This window comes from Rhinolophus sinicus, linkage group LG04, assembly GCF_036562045.2.
Source record: "Rhinolophus sinicus isolate RSC01 linkage group LG04, ASM3656204v1, whole genome shotgun sequence".
Taxonomy (NCBI): domain Eukaryota; kingdom Metazoa; phylum Chordata; class Mammalia; order Chiroptera; family Rhinolophidae; genus Rhinolophus; species Rhinolophus sinicus.
Window position 1 is genome coordinate 186,747,452 of NC_133754.1, and position 20,584 is coordinate 186,768,035.

At 56.4% G+C, this 20,584-nt stretch overlaps 1 protein-coding gene across 2 annotated transcripts; it reads left to right on the forward strand.

The window, feature by feature from the left end:
* The first annotated feature begins 111 nt into the window (after positions 1–111).
* On the forward strand, positions 112–20,558 carry WDR5 (WD repeat domain 5). Of its 2 annotated transcripts, none has more exons than XM_019718312.2 (14): positions 112–327; positions 3,730–3,921; positions 4,629–4,737; positions 5,062–5,135; positions 5,510–5,599; positions 5,810–5,899; positions 6,112–6,195; positions 8,899–8,954; positions 12,308–12,354; positions 14,676–14,751; positions 16,137–16,170; positions 16,511–16,585; positions 17,312–17,399; positions 18,566–20,558. In XM_019718312.2, the coding sequence occupies exons 2-14, from the start codon at positions 3,841–3,843 to the stop codon at positions 18,664–18,666; spliced, it is 1,005 nt and encodes a 334-aa protein (XP_019573871.1). In that variant the 5' UTR covers positions 112–327; positions 3,730–3,840; the 3' UTR covers positions 18,667–20,558. The 2 variants fall into 2 exon arrangements, with proteins under 2 accessions (XP_019573871.1, XP_019573870.1); XM_019718311.2 differs by lacking the exon at positions 112–327 and adding an exon at positions 616–921.
* The last annotated feature ends 26 nt before the right edge of the window (positions 20,559–20,584 follow it).

Sequence of the window (20,584 nt, forward strand, 5' to 3'; positions counted from 1 at the left end):
GACTTCAGGCCAGAACAGCGCTCCAGGTTCTCCTTACGCCCTCGAGCCTTCCTGCCTGGGCCGCCCCTTCCACATTTGTACCTGGAGGTGATGATACCTGTCTGTGACATCACCTTGCAGGCAGCAGTGCAGCCTGCACGCAGTGACTGTTCGTATTGGCTCTCCCGGCTGGGGGCCTCACGAGGGAAGCAGGTGCGCCGGCGGGCTCGCTGCTGGGGAGGCAGGAAGACCGCCAACCAGGCCGCCTGCCCTGCGGAAGAGCTGGTGGGCGGAGTGCGGGCATTCGGAACCGTTTGGAGCTCTGGGTCCTCACACCAAAGTGGGAAGGTAAGGGTCCCTGTGTACCGAGGTGTCCAGACCATTAATGGAGACACTCCGCGGAGAGGAAGGCCAGGGCAGGGCCGGACTCTGAACGCTGCGGCTCCCGTCAACAGGACGGACGCGATCCCAGAAGAAGCATTAGGGCCCTCGCTGGCCCTCGGTTCCCGGAGGGGAGATCTGCTCCTCCTTGGGAGCGTCGCTACAGGGCGAGCTCAGGATGTGAGCATTCGAGGGACACACTAGCACTTTTCTGTAGTGTCTTTACACTTCAGTGTTTAGAAAGTGCAGGAGAAGAACGGCCTGCACCGGCCACCTTTGGGGTTAACGCTTTTAAGCAGGAAGCACGCGCATCACGCTGTCCCTTTAAGGCGTTGGACCTGCCCGAGGCAGTCTGCCCCTCGCCGCTCCCCGTAGCGCCGCTCCGAAAGGCCGGCTTTGTGCACTTGCCCCGCCCCAATGCCGCTCCGGTCCGTCGCGCACGCGCACGCGCACGCGCACTGCCGGCCCAGTGCCGCCTCGTCGAGCTCGGCCTGGCTCCCGCCCAGGCGGCGGCTGATGCGACTCCCGGAGCGCCGGCTCCCGCCCGCTGCGGCCCGTCAGGTAAGCGGGGCCTGCCCGTCCTGCGGACACGCGCATAGGGTGGGGGGCCGACGCCGCTGCGCCCCAAACCGCCGCCGCCGCACGTGTTCCGGCGGCTCGGCCTCGGCCCGGGGTCCCGGCCTGTCGGGCCACTCGGTGCAGACGCCGCACGGGCCCACGCCGCCTCGCTTTCCGGGCATCTGCCCTGAGTCCCGCTTCCCCGCCCAGCGCCGGCCCCGCCGGCACGGCCCCCTCCCCTTCCCGGAGCCCCGCCCGCGGAGGTCCCGTTCTGCTTCTCCAGACGGATCCCCAACGGTTCCCGGGGTCCCGGCGCTCATCCACGCGGCCGGTCCTTCTGGTCTAATGACAAGCCACCAGCCGGGGGACTGCGATTTCTCCCCGCAGCCAGCCTGCAGCTCCCCTCGTCTCCACGGCTTCTCCAAACAACGAGCCCAGACCCACCCGAGCCAGCGGTGCCTGGACGGGGCGCGCAGGCTCCGCTGCAGAAACGGCCCTACCTGCCCCGTCCTGCTCTCGCCTTTAGCCGAGGCAGCCAGGCCTTGTCCCTCCCGAGAGCCCAGGGGCCCAGGATGGGGTCCCGAGGGTGCGGGTCCGCTGTCAGGACGGGAGAGACTGCTCTGGCCTCGGTCCGCTGGAGCCGTTTCGGGTGATGTGACAAGAGGCTGCGAGCCACGCTGTTTCCTCCTCGTGTCCATTTACCAGCCCTTTGGCAGGTGTGGCGCTGGACGCTGCCTCGCAGGTGGCCCGGCTCCGTAGAAGGGTAGGCGAGCTAGAATGGAAGCGTGTGTCCGAGGCCCCAGCTGGGGCTGGCCACCTTCTTGTCACCAACTTACCTCTTGTTTCCCCACATCTGAGGGCCCAGTCTCCGGAGGGGAGCCCAGGAAGCTGCTTTTTACAGGCAGGCAGGAGAGCCCGCCAAGGATTGGGGGCCCGGCCCTGGGTGGTTAGGTTCACCTGGGTGAAAAGCCTGTGCGTCCTGGGAGGGGGCAGGCAGTGTGCCCTGGAGGGGACTCCAGGTTGTTCCCGTTCACCTCAGACCCTCCTTCCCAAGGAGCTGGTCCCTAGCCAGCTTCCCAGTCGCCTCAAAACAACTGATGCCCAGAGTCACCTGAATGTTCATGGAAAAGGCCGAGCTTCCCCCTCCCCCTTAGGTAGAATCTGGGGGCATTGAGACAAGAAATCTATTCTTAGGAGTCCAGCTGATTTTTGCCTGTTAATGTTTTGCTAGCCCAAGGGGTGGGGGGGTTGGGCACCTTTGAAGACCACCTGCTTGTATTCCCTGGTCCTCACCTGAGGATAGCCAGGTCTGCCCCGCCTCCTGGTGGGTCTCAGTTTTTAAAAAGATGCTGCTCTGCGCCTCCTGACCTGCCCTTGCACCCTAAACGAAGCCTCTTCTGTTCCCACTGGTGCTTCTCCGGGCACCCCACGGGCCACCTTTCTCAGCCCTCGCCTGGTCTGGCTCCCTCAATGCCGGGTTCTGTGAAACAGACTTCCAGCTCGCTTCCTTAGCCCTTCCCTTCGCTGCCCTTGTCCAGCTAACTTAGGAGGGCAGCACTGGGGCTGAGGATAACCACCATGCAGCTGGCATTTACTGAGCATCAGCTGTGTGCCAGCACTTTGCCCCCCGGCATGTTTACCCAACCTGCCCCTCCCCTCTCCACTCAAGTACCTGGCTTTGGGTGCAGCGGCTTTGGGTGCAGCGGGCTTTGGGTGCAGCGGGCTTTGGGTGCAGCGGGCTTTGGGTGCAATGAGCTCCCTCTTGCTGCAGGTAAACAGCCATGTTTGCACGTGGGCTTCGCACAGCTGTGTTACATTGTTATTTGTCTCCCTCCCCTCTTGGATGAAGACTTCAGGCCTGCTCTTTTTTTGTATGGCTTCCATTTCACCTTGGTGTGAGGAGGGGTTTGTGCAAGCTTTCTGTTTGAAGCTCCAAGTGAAAATTCACAAGTATAAACTTATTAAAGGTGGTGCGAGCTCCAGGAGCTGGATGGCTAGTGATATTTGCAAGAACGTCTTGGTGGCTCTCCTTTTAAATAATACTTTCCCTACTTGCAGAATCACCTAGTGTGCTGTGAGGTGTATCTACAGAATGGAACCTGTTCCTGTGAGAGGAAACAGTTGCTTACGCACAGCTTTTGGGTAGTTGCCACTGTCAGTGGTGAACCCTAATTGAGCTGCCGTCTTTCCCCTCCTCTGCAGCGTGTCTTGCTTGCACAGTATCTGTGCATACTTCAGGCCTCAGCAGGCAGGCCTGGCTCTGGTTTGGGCTCTCCGGCCGAGTCTCGTAGTTGCCTCACGGGGACAGAGAGCGAAGTGTCTGCAGCCTGCACATGGCAACAGGGAGGCCCCCAGCGGTGTGGACTGCTGGGGGAGCTCGCGCTTGACGTGGCTCTGAGCACCATTGCAGCACTTGAGATGCATTTGAGGATTTGGATAAGTTCCAAACTCACTCTCCTGTAATTTGGCATGTTAGTTTCCTGACAAGAAGCCTTTGGTGGGTGTTTTTAATGAATCAAGGGCTCTTTGAAGAAAATTGCATTTTGTTTGCTTGAACGGTGCTCATTCCTGCAGACCTGTGGGTAGCAGAATAGGAAGCATCCTTGGAGGTGGGGCCTTTGATTATGTTACAAAAGGGGCCAGAGCAGGGGGTCTTAGCACGTGAAAAGCATTAACAGGGAGTTAGGTTAATAGTTGGGCTCCTCAGTTTGGAGCCGTGTCCCTGCTACAGGGCTCAGGAAGGTGGTCCAGTGTTTTCTTTCCTTTTTCCTGGAAATTAACTTTCAAACTATGGTGTTCTTATTGGCCTAGATTCCCCCACTGTAGGTTTCGATTAGCAGACAGCTCTTCGCACTGTGAGTCTTCTGTTTGGAGCAGTCAACCTCCCTGTCCACGGTTCCCTGCCCGGTGGGCCTGAAAGCCATGGCAACAGAGGAGAAGAAGCCGGAGACGGAGGCTGCCAGAGCACAGCCCACCCCTTCCTCGTCGGCCACGCAGAGCAAGGCGCGTCCCTGAGGGCTCCCGGGGAACTGCAGAGGGCACATAGGCTGGGAGGTTCTTGGGAGTATCGTTTCAAGCCCCTAAGTCTCTTCTCCCGCCTCAGTTAAGCAGCGCCAGTTTTGATTCGATGACCACGTACCAAACCAGTGCTTAGTGTGTGCTGTGTCGGGGTTTCCCAGACCTGTCCCCTGGGCAGGGGCTTTAGCCACCATGTAGCTCCTTCGTCCTGCTTGTAAGAGTCACTGCAGGACCCAGACAACAGGCGTTATGAAGCACCCCCACCCTGGCCCACACTTCTGATGCCCAGGCCTGTCTGCAGACCCTCCCGTAGAGAGTGGGCAGCAAACAAAACCTCTCACCAAGGGACAAGCCTTCGGGTTTGTGGGTGCTGACCCAGGGCTGTCACAGGTGTCATGGTGCTTCCCATTGCAGTGGGGTGGGGATTAGGATGGTGGAGCCCCGCCACTGAGTGGGGGGGGGGCTGCAGGACAAGCAGGGTTTTTGAGGGCAAAGAATGAGCTCAGATTTAGGCATGTGCAATTTGAAAGGTGACATCCAGACAGAGTTCTAGTAGGCAGGTGAATTTGGAACTCCCTGGGTGGGTCTGAGCTTGAGATGAAGCTTCGGGAATCAAAGTCGGACTGGGAGTCAGTTGAATTGGGCGGGTGTGGGGGGGTTACTTCTGCTGATTAGTACCGTCTCTTCAACAGCCTACACCTGTCAAGCCGAACTATGCTCTGAAATTTACCCTGGCCGGCCACACGAAAGCTGTGTCCTCTGTGAAATTCAGCCCGAATGGGGAGTGGCTGGCAAGTTCGTGTAGGTATCAGTGGGACCATAGCTGTGGTAGAGGCTGTCTGAGCTGCAGGCGAGACACCCAGGGATGGGGGGGGATTGCTGGGTGGGTGCAGCCAGCGTGTGTCTGTTAGCTTCCGTGTCGGACTGTAAAATCAGGCCCATTGCCACTCTGAAGTGGCAGGGGTCAGGACGGGGAGGGATGCCCAAGGACGGGCCGTTCCTGTGGGTGGCACATGTTCAGGGTTCCTGAGCAATTCACGCTTTCCCAGGGGCTCGTGGGATAGCCCAGATTTTGGACTGTGGATGGTTGGACAACCTCAGTTGTTTTTTACTTCTTTCTTTCAGCTGCAGATAAACTCATTAAAATTTGGGGTGCCTATGATGGAAAATTTGAGAAAACTATATCGGGTCACAAGCTGGTAGGTTTGGGTGCCATATGCTGCTGACTGCTGGGCAGTGTAGCTGCAGCGAGCAAGTGGATCGGGCCCCTCTTTAGGGCTTGTTAGGTTAAGATGTTAAGTGCCCCCCTGAATTTTTTTTAGTCATTACCGTGTTTGCCTGTTTTTTAAGCAAATGCCTTTGACGTCCCTTGCGAGGCCTGGCAGAGCCGCAGAGGACATGCTTTTTTCCTCAAGGCCCGCGTGGTGTTTCCTCTATGGCCCGCTCTAGCGAGAGGTTTCGAGAGTGGGATGACCGTGCTTATGTGTCTTTAGTTGGATGTTGGGGGTTTGACCTTTGTTGGTTAATCGTATTTCGTCCCATCAAGATGGTGACCCTGTGTTTTTCTCCCCAGGGAATATCAGATGTGGCCTGGTCATCGGATTCCAACCTCCTTGTTTCTGCTTCAGACGATAAAACCCTAAAGATATGGGACGTGAGCTCGGTAAGCCGAACTCTTGCTCGCCCTCCGGTGAAGTGTGTGGGGTGGGGAAGGGGCGCTGTGGGAGAGGCTGGGCGGGTTCGGGGACAGCCAGGCCTTGGACGGCGTTGTCGGCAGGTGTGCTCTGCAGCTGCTGTAGGTCAGGTGTTGATGGGTCAACCTGACACCAGTATTAGTTGCTGGGAATAACAGTCTGACAATATTTCATTTTAGGGAAAGTGTCTAAAAACCCTGAAGGGACATAGTAATTACGTCTTTTGCTGTAACTTCAACCCCCAGTCCAACCTCATCGTCTCAGGCTCCGTAAGTGCGCTGGTCTCTCCTGGTGGGAGGGCTGGGAGTGGCCGTCGCGTCGCGTCGCACTTTGTAGCAGGACCTGGGGCGTGTCGGTGAGCTTTGCGTCGTTCTCTGCGGCTCACGGGGCATGATGGGTGGTGCTGGCTGGTCGCGCTTCCAGAGGGTCTGTCGGCTCCTCCGCTGCCTGTGGAATCGCTTCAATCTCTCTCTGTCTTCAGTTTGATGAGAGCGTGAGGATATGGGACGTGAAGACGGGGAAGTGCCTCAAGACGTTGCCCGCACATTCGGATCCAGTCTCAGCCGTAAGTCCCTCGGGCCCGGAAGCATCCAGTTCTTGATGTTGTCCCAGCGGTACAGAGTGACGGTCAGAGATGGGTTGTGGGGCGCCCCAGACAGAGCCCACAGTCCTGTGCCCCGTGGAAGCACAGGCTGCGGCAGGGGGCACCCCCGAACCAAACCTTACAGGATGGGGGGCTGCCAGGCCTGGAAGAAGGGGCCACACGTTGGGGAGTGTGGCTAGGAGTGAATGCGAGTTTCGAGGGGAGGCTGGCGGGGTAACCCCGTCACGGGGGAGGACGCTTGGCAGGCCGGCCCCTTGAGCGTGCTGCACGGGTTCCGTGTCCTGCCGAGTTGCAGATGCCACCAGGGTACAAATGAGTGTGCAAGAGTCAAACCACACACAGTGTCCTAAATCACTCCCTTTGAAAACTGGCCGAAGTGTTCCTGTGTTAGGAAAGAGGCTGAGGTGGCTTCGTAGCCAAGTCTGCCTGTTGAAAGGCAGGAGGACTCACGTGTAAACAGTGTTGTCGCTGAGCAGGTGGTGCCTCTCCCTTTCTAAAGTCGTGTGGGTGAGTGCTTTTCAGCCTTGGAAGGCCATAGTGGGCCCTGATCCGTCCAGGACGTGTGGCGTGTGCTGCTACGGAGGAGCCGGCAGGGAGGCCAGGCCCAGGGCATGGCCCTCGCTGACCCAGCGCCACCGCCAGTGCCTGGCGTGGGAGGAAGGCGGCTTGCTGTGGAGAGGGTGCCCAGCGCCCGGCCTGACCCTGTGCCTGCGCCCTCTGCCCTCCAGTGTGCATCACAGTCCTAGTAGAACTGGCTGGCACACAGGTGAACACACGCGAGGGGACCAGGAAATGTGTTGAAAGCGTCTTGTTTGTGTCACAGTGGTCAGGGATGGTGAGGTTGGGTCTGATCTTAAACAGTGGTCGGATTTTGAAAGCCTCTGTTTCTTACAAAAGTAACATGAGCTGATTTTAAAAAAGGCAGTGCAGCGAGTGGAAGATGAGTCTGCTGCCCTCCCAGCCTCCAGGGTCAGCTGCCCGCAGCTGGTCTGCCCCCTGGGCGCTTTGGTTTTTAAATGTCTTTCCCAGTGTGCCTCCTGTATCTAAAGAGCAGTGTTTCTGCTCCACAGCTGCTGCTCTGTGAGTGTTCCTCTGCCTCAGGAAGGTGCCTGGGGCATCCCCGTGTCCCCGCATGTCCTGCGGCCCCCGACCTCTGGCACTACGCGCCCTGTGGGTAGCGGAGACTGTGCCAGTCACCCCAGGAAGGCTTGTTTGTAACTCTCGCTTTTCCCAGAGGGCGTGCAGGGCACACATTCCTTTGAAGCTTGGTGTGCGTGTGTGACGATCTCTGCGGGGCAGACGTTACACACGGGATAGGCGTGTCCGAGTATACACGCTGAGCTTTTTATGGGACACGTCTTGCAGCTGGAGGCCTCCAGGATGCTGGTATTCTGCTGGCTCCCCCCACCTCAGTGCCTCCCCCACTTTTTCTGGCCACTGTCCTCTCCTGCCTGGACGCCTGTCTCAGCTTCCACGAAGTCCCCCTCCTGTGCATCTCGTCCTGCACCCCTGCCCCCTTGCCACAGCCAGGTGGCCTGTTTTCTCCTTGGCTTCGCCCTCTGTTTCCTGCCTCGGTGCTCTGCATGAGTCGTTGTCTCCAGGTGTCCCCTCCGTAGGGAGCTCCAAGTGTCTGTTCATCTGAGTTGAGACTTGGTGTCCCCATTAGGTTGTGTCTTGTCACCTTTTATTTCTCCATAGCATTTATATTTGTTGACTACCTTCTGGAAGGTGCCATATGGGCTGAATTGCCTCTCTGACACCTCCATTTGCCTTGGGTGATACATTTATTCCCACTAAGATTCATTTGGGAAAAAGGAGAAAAGAAAAGCCCAAAGATAAATCAGAAGAAAGGGACTTCTCAGGTTGGAATTTCTTTACCAGAAGGTGTGTCCTGCCTTCCCTTGTCATGGGCAGAATTAGGCCTTCAGGTCAAATAAATGGTGTGGGAATATCGTAAGTCAGCCTCTGGGACCAGCAGCAAATTGAGGGTCACCGTGCCTGCGGACAAGGTTTGGAGCAACCTGGATCTCGTTTCTGTCCCCTCTGCGAATCGGGGCAGCTTGAGCCGCTGGGGCGTTCCCAGCGTTAGGTGTGCGGGACTCCTGGTTCTCGGCACTGTCTGAGCAGGACCCCTGAGTGAGAAGGCAGTGAGTCCGTTCGTGGGTACTTAACTGAGTAAGTGGGTTTTCTCTCCTGAGTGTTGTTGCCTCTGTAAAGTAAGGTGAGGGGAAGTCATGTTTAGCCACTTTGGGTTCTGGCACCTTCACCACTGCAGGTCCACACAGGCTCAGCCTCTATCTGGCAGACGAGTGGGTCTTGGATGGTTGGTTGTGTTTGTTTGTTTCCAACAGTACATTTCGTAGTAAGTGATTTACCTTGTCAAGATGTGTTTCAGGGTTGGTTTTCTTTTTATGGTTCAGTCATCCATCGTAAAACAAACTTGCGTGAGACACTGGGTAAAAGCGATCATTTTATCCTTGCTGCTTGCGTGTCTCTGAGTCTTCAGGAAATCAGTAGAATTTAAAGCAAATGATGGTGCATCCGTGCGTAGCAGGTGCATGCGTTTGTAGTGAGCGTTCACGAGTGGGAGGGCCGCGCGGGTAAGAAGCAATGTGTCAGTGGTCGAAAAGTAAGTTTCTTTTTTCTCCCACTCCTTCCCGTCAGGTGCATTTTAACCGGGATGGATCCCTGATAGTCTCGAGTAGCTACGATGGGCTCTGGTAAGTGCAGACACTTCCTCAGTCAGCCAGCGTGTGGTAAAGGCCTCCTGGCTGGTTGGGCCTCTGGATGTACAGCAGCGGGGGGAAACAAGGTGTGGCAGGACAGACAGACACACAGTACAGCCTCGGGTGGTGAAAATACTGCTGAGGTCGACAGTGGGGTGGGGGTGGCGTGGTCGGGGGTGTCCTCCCCCGCAGAGGCCCTGCGAGGTGCTTCTGGGCTGGACCGGTCTCCATGTGCACACACCCAAGTGTGCTCTTCACAGGTTCCCGGCCTTGGTGCACAGAGGGGAACGTGCTGACAGCTGAGCAGTCAGTGGACCAGCCTGGTGTCCCACTGAGGAAGCGCTAGGGTGGTGACAAGCACCATATCCAGCTTAGTCTCAGCGAGTCATGCTTGTAGGGCTCGGCGTTTGTCATGCCAGTGTTCATGTTTACGAGAAGTGAGGGCAGATGCAGAAGTATATGTTTTAGATTAGTTAACCTTTATAAGCCCAAATAGTTAACCTTTATAAGCGAAATCGGTGATAGGGGTATGTGCGGGTGAAGCGTTCGTTGTATTGGGTTTGGAGGGATGGCATCGTGACTCACTGGGAGGGGACAGCACGGTGGCAGCCACTGGCTGAATTGATGACCCCAGTGGAACTTCCCAGTTATAAGGCAGAAAGACAGTGTGACTAGAAATGTGCCCACACTTAGCAAAAGTAACATAAAAAGAAAATAGAGTAACGTAAATAATACATGTGACAACACCTGGGAGGAAAGGAGACGAAATGTATCAGGTGTGCCTGGCGCTGCTGAATTGGCTGAATACCCTCCGCAGAGGCCCTCCGGCTTGGGTTAAAAGGCCTCTGACTCCTGTGTTATCTTCGGGAAAGGTACCTAAAACCAAGTGGGCACTACGGGTTTGACACACAGGATGGGCAGATGGTGTTGGACAGATCGAAAGCGAAGAGTAATGTTATTTAACATAAGTGGGATTTAAAGATGGAGCATTAAGCAGGGAAAGAGAGACACGTCACGAACCAGGCGGCCTTGATGAAAATGACTGAGAATTCGAAACCTTTGCGCTGAGCTGCGCAGCAGCCCAAAGTGAAAACTGGAAATACCAGATTGCAAACCTGACACGTGGCTTTTAGACGGTGACAGAAGGGGACCTAGGACTTAGCAGACCTGGACCATAGCACGGGCTGTGTGTGCTCGCGGGGAGGAAGTTGGGTACTGCAGGCAGAAAAATGAGGATTTTCTTAAAAGCAGGGAGCAGTCGGAATTGCTTGTAGACTGGTTCTCAAAGCTTTCTGAAGACACAAGAAAAATGAAAAGCATACCAAGAAAGTGGGAGGAGGAAAATTAGGAAGTTAAAAGATGGAGAAAGGGGGAAAATAATAAAACAATTTGAAAAACCGTGTTCTTGAATGAGGCCAGTAAATAGTTAACCTTTATAAGCCCAAACAAGGAAAAGGCAGGGATAGGCAAGGTGAAATGAGGGTGTGGGTGGCCCACCCACAGGGAGGAGGCTCCACATCTCAGCAGCGCTGGGCCTTCGCGGGACTTGCTGTTTCCTCAGTGGACTGAGGAAGGGGGGCTGGAGGGACCCGTCACCAGTGAGGGGGCTGGAAAAGGGCATTGAAGGGCTAAAAGTGACATCGGGCCCTGTGATTTTATACTGGACTTCACTTAAACAACAGAAACTTGTATGCCTGTTGAAACTTCTGACCACAGAAAAGGCTGGGGCGCCCCCTACTACTCTATGGATCTAGCACAGCCTCCTCCCCACACTTGGTTCCTGGTCCAAAACGAAAACCGCCGCAGACCCTTCGCTCGTGTAGAATGTCAGTGTCGGGATTCCAGAGAAACTGTTAGCAAAGTGAGAGCCCGGCAGTGCATTAAAAGTAGTATTGCACGACCGGTGGGTTTGCTGGGTAATGACCAGATTGTGAAAATAGTAGTAAACATCAGGAAACCCGTAATCTAATTCATCGTGCCAGTAAAGCAAGGCAGACAGCCATGTAACTTATTACCAGTAGAAGTCAGGTAGGCAGCTGGTAAGAGCCGGCAGCCCTTCCTCATAAAAACAGTAACATAGGCCAGTATTGTCGTCTGTTTACCAGAAACTTTTAATAGCTTGTATGATAAGTAGTGACACGCTAAATCCATTTTACTAACATCAGGAGCAAAAGAGTCATGCCATTTCCCCCGTCATTCAGTGGTATTTGAGTTTCTAGTTAATGTGGTAAGAAAATAAAAGTAATTGTATGAAAGCTGGGTGGAGATTGAGCTCTCAGCAGCAGATGACGTATTTGTATGTTTTTTACTTAAAAACTGCCGATACGGCCCTTGACAAACACCAGCTCGTTTAGCCCCCATACCAGCGCTGTGATGGGGCCACTTGGTTTTCACCATCCCGCCTTTCAGTTGGGAAACTGAGGCAGGCGTCAGCACTTGCCTGGTTCCTCCCCGTGGGTAAGTGACAGCCAGGGTCCAGCGCACATGTCTGGCCCCAGGGTCCTGCCGGCTACAAAGTGCCACCCAGCCTTTGGCCAGGGAAATGCTTGGAAACCGATAGTTTTTCTCTCTGCCAGGAGTTACCAGTAAGTGGGTGACAAAACAGTTCTGTATGTGATAGTGACAGAAACATTAGGATACTTGGGAATATGTCTTAACAAGAAAGAGCAGGACCCACGTGGAGAAAAGGGTGACACCAAAGAGACACAGCGTAGAGCCGAGGACCCAGGACGAGGCGCCGACCCCACACTAGCGCATAAAAAGGGGCCTCCATCCTGGGGAGGCGCCCTTCGACCCCATGCCCAGGCCGCCGCCTGGGATCCATGCCCCACAAGTGCAGACTCTGATACACGGTGGTGTGTGCTTCCAAAAATGTTATTTCTGGAGAAAAGTCTCGGAAGCTCCGAAATGACCAATGTGACATCCACGCCGGGAACAGCGACACTTAGGGCTGTCCAGGAAATTGCATGTGAGCATCTGTTTTTATATAAAACGAACTCCCGAGTGGCTACGTGCTCAGGGTGTACGTGCACCTGGAGACCTGCAAGGAACCAGGCAGGGCTGCCAGCGCCTCCCCGGGGCCGAGGACGGTGGAGGGGCTGGCCATTCTCCGTGGTGCTTTCTCCTGCTGTGGACGTGCGCCTTTGGAAGAGAAGCAAGCGCACACGGCGTCCGATGTCCCTAGAACATAAGATTGTTCAGTGAACGAGTGAACGAGTGAAGCATATGTGAAGAAATGAAGGCGGGAATGTGTTGGTTGTAAAACTTGTATCTGATTAAGAACTGTGAACGCATAACCTGTGCGTAGTAAACACGCTTTTGAACAGTGTTTTGTCTTTGCTTTGCAGTCGGATCTGGGACACCGCGTCGGGCCAGTGCTTGAAGACGCTGATCGGTGAGAACTGGGCTTCTGCCTCCCGCCTTGAGGGGTCTTTCCTCCAGGTGACCCCGCTGGGGTGCTCTCCTGCACGGCCCCCCACCCTCGCTCTTCTGTGGTTTTCTGGAAGCCTCCCTCTCTTCTGTCCTGGATCTGCTCCCTCGGGCTGTTCTGTCGCCCATCAGCTCCTTCCTGACGAACTGGGGCTGTGCCCTGCAGTGTCCTTGGAAGGACCTCTGAGCCCTACCGACTCGGCCGGTGCCTGGGACCCTCGGTCTCCCTCCCTGGCCTCGGCCTCGGGGGCTGTCTTCTCAGATCATTTCTGGAGCAGGTGTGATTGGCCCCACCTGCCAAGGGTGCACGGGTGGGCGGGAAGGAGCCTGGAGGAAGGCACTATGGTCTCTGCAGGTGGCGTTGGAGGGGCTCCTTGGGGACGAGGGAGGGTGGCTCTGGCAGGGGTGTGACGTAATGGAGTGGGAAGACAGCCTGGCCTGGGCAGGGGTGTGTGGGCAGGCGGGATGGGTCCTGGGAAGGCTCTGACCAGGGCAGGGTTCCCGCTGGAGGGCTGGTCACCCGAGTCAGCCTGGAAACCTTCGCAGCTCTGGGCTTAGGGCAGAGCGAGGCAGGCTGTAGCCTCCTGGGCTGTAGTTAGTCCCACGTGTAGGGAGGGACATGGCCTACCCAAGGGGGCGCCACCCCTGAGCGTCCTTCCTACACGTGGCCGTGAGTCTGCTGGGGCCACCACAACAGAACCCCAGGCTGGGGGCTGCAGCGACAGACTATCCTCCCCAGTTCTGGTCTCGGCAGGCCTGTCCTCAGCCTTCTCGGTGTGTGCTCGCACGGTGGCTCCTCTGTGAGTGTGCCCTGGGTGTCCCGATCTCCTCGACTTCCAGACACCCGTCAGCTTGGACCAAGGCCCCCCGGAAGGGCCTCCTTTGGGCTCAGGCAGCCCGTTAGAGGCTGTCTCCAGGTAGAACCACGTCGGAGGTGCTGAGGTTAGGGCTTCAGGATGAGGGTTTTGAGAGGACTCAGTTCGGCCCTCACAGCGGCCTTGGTGGTTTTCTTGCTTTACGGGCCACCCTTGGGACGTGCAGCCTTATTTCCCACAGCAACATTGCAGTGTGTGTCACAGCGTGTTTTCCCCAGAGGCCTGGTGCCGCCACCTCTGCTGGGTGAAGTGCCCGCTCTGTGCTTGGCACCGTCGTGTTAACACATTTAATCTTCGCGGCCACCCCTCAGCTGGGCTGGAAACCGAGGCCCGGGGAGCTTAATTACGTAGCCCAAGGCTAGCAGCAAGAGCCCCAGGGAGGCAGGGGCGCACGGCCGCCATTTCCCTGCCTGGTTCTGATTTCAGGTCTAGGGAGTTAGAACTTTCTGGACTTGAGCCAACAGGTCCCATGACACTTTGCTAACCACAGGGCTGGGGTTCGCACTGTCGGCACCCCTCACCTCGTCTGAGTTACGCGCTGCCTTCCCGTGGAGTCCTGGGACCCGAGGGGCTGTGAGTGGCCTCACGCCTTCTCATGTCCTTTTCAGTGTCTGGGACCGGGCGGCAGCAGAGGCACCCGGTGCGCAGTGGCCGGGCCCGGGTCCTCCGAGGTGGTAATGACGCTCTCCCCCGGTGCTCGGGACACCAGCCACCCCTGCTCCCACACCAGGGTGCCCGCCCCCAATCTTCTCACTCAGGCCAGGGAAACGCTCCTCCCTACGTGAGGCTTAGAGGAGCGGCACGTAGCTGGGGTGCCGGAGTACCGGCCCCTTGTCAGCTGTGAGAGGGTTCACGGCTGAGCCCCACGGAGGCCCTGACCTGGATTTCCAGGGCCACCCGGGGTCAGAAGCGAGGATGTGGGTATATCGTGAGGGTGGTTTCTGGAGGGAACTTACAAATCTTGCTGTAACTGAGTAACAGGAAGATGTGAGCTTATCCACTGTCACTTCCTTATTCCCCGTAATCGCTCAGCCGAGCTGGGGGTTTGCACACTGTTGCACGTGAGGAAGCTCGTCCTGAGTCCTTGTGTGGTCCCTGCCGTCCCAAAGCCTGGCAGCCTGGCAGCCTGACGGAGTTGCTGCAGGCCCTGTGCTGCTCGAGCCTTTGTCACGGTCACGGGGCCCGTGATGGGCCCGCAGGCTGGAGGAGCATTGACACGGCGCACGACTGCACGAGGGGGGGTGAAGGGAGGTGTAGCCGGCTCCTCGGGGACTCTGACCAGGGTGGTGGTGCTGGCACCGGTGGCAGTGGCCTCACTGGGATGGCTCTGTGCTGTGATGCGGGCATCCTCCTTGCCCGCTCCGTGCTGTGGCCTCAGCAGCCTGGCCTCAGCCTGTCTGTTTCCCTACAGATGATGACAACCCTCCCGTGTCCTTTGTGAAGTTCTCTCCGAATGGCAAGTACATCCTGGCTGCGACCTTGGACAAGTAAGCGCTTGTGCCTCTCCACCTGCCCGGGAACCCTCTTCCTACCAGTATTAAACTTCCTGAGCCCAGTATGGACCCAGACCCTCCTGCTGGGCTCCAGCTTCCGGGATGCTGGTGGAGGGGGAGAGGGGGTGAGGGGTGGGTGGCTGTCTGCCAGAAGGCGAATCTCTGTGGTGATGGTGTGGCCAGGGCAGCCTCCCCCGGCCCTTTCTCTGCAGGGGGGCCATGCCTTTGGGTTCTGCCCCAGCACCTTGGCTTGCCCCCACACACGTGGAAGATTTCCCCATCAGTCGGACTGTCGGCCTTCTGCCTCTGCCGTGGGAGGTCCTTTAGGCTCCGCCTCCCTGTGTACACTTGGGGCTGTGCTCCCTCCCAGCTCTGCGCCCCCCATGTGGGAGGGCTGGGTTCCTGCCGAGGTCGGAAGGAGTGCTACTGCTGACCTCTGTTCTGGGGGGTGCTGGAACCAGCAACCCCACATCCCTTTTGCACGGGAATGTGGTGACCACATAGTGATTTAGGGAGCTCCCAGCAGCTTCCTTTAAAAACGTCTATCTTTGTTTGTCTTGTTCTTTTGTTGTTTTTGGTTTATATACCACATAGCAGTGAAATCACATGGTTCTCTGCTTTTTCTGTCTGACTTATTTCGCTTAGCATTATACTCTCAAGATCCATCCATGTTGTCACAAATGTTTCTATATCATCTTTTCTTACCGCCGAATAGTATTCCATTGTGTATATATACCACAACTTCTTTATCCATTCATCTATCGAAGGACATTTTGGTTGTTTCCATGTCTTGGCCACCGTAAACAAAGCTGCAGTGAACATTGGAGCACACATGTCTTTCTGTATAAATGTTTTCAGATTTTTTGGGTAGATAGGAGAGGTATTGCTGGGTCATATGATCAATTCTATTCGTAATTTTTTGAGGAACCTCCACAGTGCCTTCCATGACGGCTGCACCCGTCTGCATTCCACCAACAGTGTATGAGGGTTCCTTTTTCTCCACAGCCTCTCCAACACTTGTTACTATTTGTCTTGTTGATGATAGCCATTCTGACTGGGGTGAGGTGATATCTCATTGTGGTTTTTATTTGCATATCTCTGATGATTAGTGATGTTGAGCATTTTTTCTTATGTCTATTAAAAACGTCTGTCTTTGAACCACAAGTATTTGGGATTCTTGCACTGTACTGGGATGTCCTTAGATCAGTGGACACCGTGCCCTGCCCCCTGGGTACCCACACTTGGACAGGGTGAGGGGGTGCCCCACCACCGGCTTTGCTCCAGACATACGAGCAGCAGAGGGGCACAGAGACAGCAGACAGGCCTCAGAGAGACCCCGGAAATGTGTGGTTGACTCACCCCCTTTCTCTGCCTTCCAGCACGCTGAAACTCTGGGACTACAGCAAGGGGAAGGTGAGCAGCTGGGAGACGGCCCGCTTGAGTTGGGGTTGTGCAGTATTCCAGGCTGTGGCTTCGGTTGGTGGCAGAGCTGAGCCAGGAGCTGAAGCAGAGGGGCTCAGAAAGCCAGCTCCATTGCGTTGGTTTCATGCCCATTTCTTAAAAATGCGGGGTTTGCAGCCTGCCAGTCTACAAGTCAAAGCTCTGAGCACATTGGGTTTGTACTGTAGGTGTTTAGAGTGCTTTTCCGAACTAAGTGTAGTCAGCCGTAAAGTGCCTGCTCTCAGAATCGGGGAATTATCTGGAACGTGGGGAAATCATGACTATGAACAGACTGTTGCCTTTGCCTTTTCAGTGCCTGAAGACATATACCGGTCACAAGAACGAGAAATACTGCATATTTGCGAATTTCTCTGTTACTGGTGGGAAGGTGAGTTTTCTCCAGCGTCCTTTCCAGATTGTCCCGCTGAGAGGTGACCCCGCTACAGGTTGGAACTCTTAGAGACGCTTTCCGTGCCCACAGAACAGTAGGAGTTAGTTTTTTAACCAAAATGAAGTCGCATGACGTAAAGCAGTGGTGACTGTCACTCAGCTGTGGGGTGTCTTTTCACACCTGCTTCTGGCCCCGCCCATTCCATTCACGGAGGTGGTGGCGAGGGGCTGTGGTAACTGATCAGCTGGTGTGTCCCTTTAAGTCAGGGGCATGGCCACAGCCTTGTCCCGGGGGGACGGCTAGTTTAGGCTCCCGACTGGAGTGGTCCTAACAGGCCGTCCAGCCCTGAGTGGGTCTTCACTACAGCGTCTCAGTCGCTGGGTCCAGGTGGAGTATGACTAGAGTAGACGTGACATTCAGCTGAACTATAAGTGACACAAAAACTTAGAAAGTGGTCATTGAGAACATTTTCTATCCCAGAAGTCTGGCGCATGGCATGGTTCTCAGTGGTGGGTGGGAGCGGGCAGGGCTGTCTGGACTCGGGGAGGTGACGTAGGCTGTCCTGGACAGGGACGAAGCCCAGCGTTTAGATTCCAGCACAGCAGCCCCCGGAAGGGAGGGTGTGAGTTGGGGGGTTGGAAAGTGAACCCGTCCGGTCCACACAAGTGAACTCTGACCTGGGTTTCTCATGTCGCCCTCCCTTTTTGTTGCTGCCCTGCCCAGTGGATCGTGTCTGGTTCAGAAGATAACCTTGTGTACATCTGGAACCTTCAGACAAAGGAGATTGTGCAGAAATTGCAGGGTCACACAGGTGAGCTGGAGTCGGGCTTATGTGCAGTGGCGGTTGCTGGAGCAGCACAGGCGAGGCAGCGTCTCAGTGTGGGGGCGTCCGAGTCCACCTCTTGCCCCTTGGCCCTCTGGTGGCCTGGGCTTTGTCCGAGCTCCCAGCTGGCCGGGCTGGTCTCGGCTTTACCTTCCTCTTCCGTCCGTCTGCCAGGCTGCCCAGCCAGACGTCCACACGGGTTCTGTGGCTGCTTAGGTCCAGACTGGTGCAAGGACTGGGGACGTCCTCTGGCCACTGTAGGGGCTCTGACCGGTCTGCCAGGCAGCTGAGGGGCTGCCCCTTCCCTGGTTCCTCAGCACCCGGGTGTTTTCCTCCTCCCCACCCCCACCTGTTCCCCTTCCCTCCGGCACTCTCTTCTGCAGTCAGTAGAAAGTGGTAAGTCAAACAGTCTCCCCTAAAAGAGCAACCCCCCCCCAAAAGGCTCACCCCGGACGGGGCACTGACGCTCGGTCTGCGCGGTTGGCCTGCTCTCCCCACAGGGCTCACTGCTCTTTGCAGGCAGCCTGGGCAACGCTCAGTGCTTGTGGGAGCCATGTGGGCAACAGGTCAAATTCAGGGGTTCAGTTTATGTGAAAGCTATAAGTACGTTAAGCGGGCCGACCCCAGGTGCCCGCTCATGACAGGTGATGCCCCCACCTGGGGGATGGCCTTGACTCACGGAGATAGTGGTCCCCTCAAGCGCCTTGGTTCCAGCTGTGATGGGAGGCAGTGGGAACATGGGCTCTGGGTCCAGGGGAAAGTGCGTGTTGTGGGCGCAGTGAGACCGCCTGTGACAGCCGCCAGGTGTGTGTGTGTGTGTGCACGGCACAGCGCAGGTCTGCCCTGGGGCCAGCTCGAGGGCATGCTGACGTCATCCCCTTGCAGACGGACTGGCGCTCAGAGGCTTCTGCTTCACGCAGCTTTCCAGGCCGGGGCTCACCATCCTGTCAGCCCACTGTCCTGCTCCGTGGCCCCGGGCTCCGTGTGCCGGACGGGCGGGCAGCGCAGTGCTTGTCGCTTCGGTAGCGCCCTGAAAGCTCGGTGCAGGAGAAGGTTGCGCGAGGCGGCGGTCAGCGGCTGGGTGGGCCAGGCTGGGAGTGGGAGGAGCTCCCCGCACCAAGCAGGACACCGCTCTTGACTGTCCCTGTTTGCAGATGTTGTGATCTCGACGGCATGCCACCCAACAGAGAACATCATCGCCTCGGCCGCACTGGAAAATGACAAAACGATTAAGCTCTGGAAGAGTGACTGCTAGGCCCTCGGGTGCCACGGGAGGGGCTGGCGGGAAGCGGGCCCGATTGGCAAGGAGCGAGGTGTCTCAGCGGTTGCCCAGGCCCGGGGACTGGGGGGCCGCCTCTGAAGGGGAAGTGTTACCACCAGAAAGTTCTAGAAGGTGACATTTCTTGCCAATTCCTCTCATACTGTCTGGGGAAGAGTTCTTAGTCTGTATTATGTTCAAACAGTCAACAAAAGTTTAATTTTTTATTACAAAAGGGTGAAGTTCAAATTACATGCGTTGTGTTTTTTTCCAGTAAGTGTTCTGTACTGTTCTTGATGTTTTCTTACCCAGTGCAAGCGCTGTGACCAGTCACCACCACGGCCTCTCCCAGCCCGGCCTCCGCAGGGTGGGTTCCCTCTTGTGTGTCCAGTAGATGCTCTAGCGACACTGTTGTCACTGTCATCGGTTCCTGCCTGTAGTAGTTCCCAGTGTATTTTAAAGTCTTTCTGGAAAACAGACCACTGTGAGGTTATTTCCGTGTACAAAACCTTTTGTATGTTGGGAACTCATAGCCCCTGTGCTGACGGCATGGTGGTGGCACTCACTAGTCTCCTGTTTGTGTCCCTGGTGTTCACGCCACCAGCAGCCACAGGCTGTAAGAAAAGGTAGGATTTTGTGCACGGTTGCAGCAGCCGCAATCACGCGAAGCTTGTCTCCACTGGCTTCTGTATGAAAAGCCTCCGAGTTGGCAGGAGGTTCAAAGGACTTTTTTTGAGGCCTAATGCCCCCGACGATGCATGCGTTCTTTCCTTGTCCTCCGGAAGCCAGGGGCCGCAGAGGACTAGACTTCCCGCAGCTTAACCGGGTAAACGTGGGGCTGGAGGACGTGCTTAGTTGCAAAGCAGCCGGCGGCCGTGAGACGCCCTGTTGACCGTTGCAGATGGCTGTCTCGGGAGACGGGGGCATATGAGGTGCCTCAGTTCTAGGATGAGACTCTGGTCTGATGGGCTCAGGCTGGTGCCCACTCCCGTTGGCAGCCTGAGGCCCGCAAGTTTCGTGGCGTCCCTGGCGGGCCTGGGAGCTGGCTCTTCAAAGGGCGGTGGGTGTCATCCAGCCGCCTGGCCCTCCCCAGCAGGCAGGCCTCGGTGGGGGTGGTAGGACTGCAGAGCTGTTTGCAGCTGCTGCCAGTCCATGGGGGCCCTTGGGGACCCCTGTGTGCAGTGCAGCAAGGCCCACCCAGGGGTTCGAGCCCCTTCTGCCGGTGTCGGGACCTTTGTGGTGGAGGCTGTCTGCCGCACCTCGGGGAGGCCCGGGAGGTGTGTTCCCGCCTGGGGCTGGGGTACGGATGGCCGACGTCAGCAGTCTGCCTTCCAGCCCGCTCTGCTTTCCTAAGGTCTAGAGTCCCCGGGTCTGGGGTTCTGGACGGTGTGAAGTGATGAGAAGCCACAAGACCTTTAGTGGGATGGGCCGTGGAGGAAGTTGGGGCTGCCCCTGGTTTTCCTGGGAGCCCTCTGGTGGCTGCTGTCACATGGGGTAGCATGACAGTTCTAGAGGCATCTGGAAATAAGCTTCCTACAGTTCCGCGTCCTCTCCTTGGAAGTTGGTGGACCAGTGGGTTACCTGTTCTAGGAATGAGCTGCTGCAATAAAATGGGTTCAGTTCTCAGGCTGGGACCCGTGTTTGCAGCGTGTTTTGATAGAAAATGCTGCAGTTCTGTGTGTCAGTTCCAGTGGCTCTTCCTAAGACACGACGAGGTCCCTTCAGCTTTGTTGGTCCTGGTGTCATTTTGTCCCTGGAAGGGGTGGTGGTGGTGCGTGCAGACACCGTGTCCTTGAATATAGTGTATTTTTTCTACATTGGAATTCTCTGTTGTAGATTTATGTAAAAATACTTTCTCTTTTGGAAATAAAGATTTTCATGTCTTGTAATTTTGTCCCGGAAGAATTTTTTACCT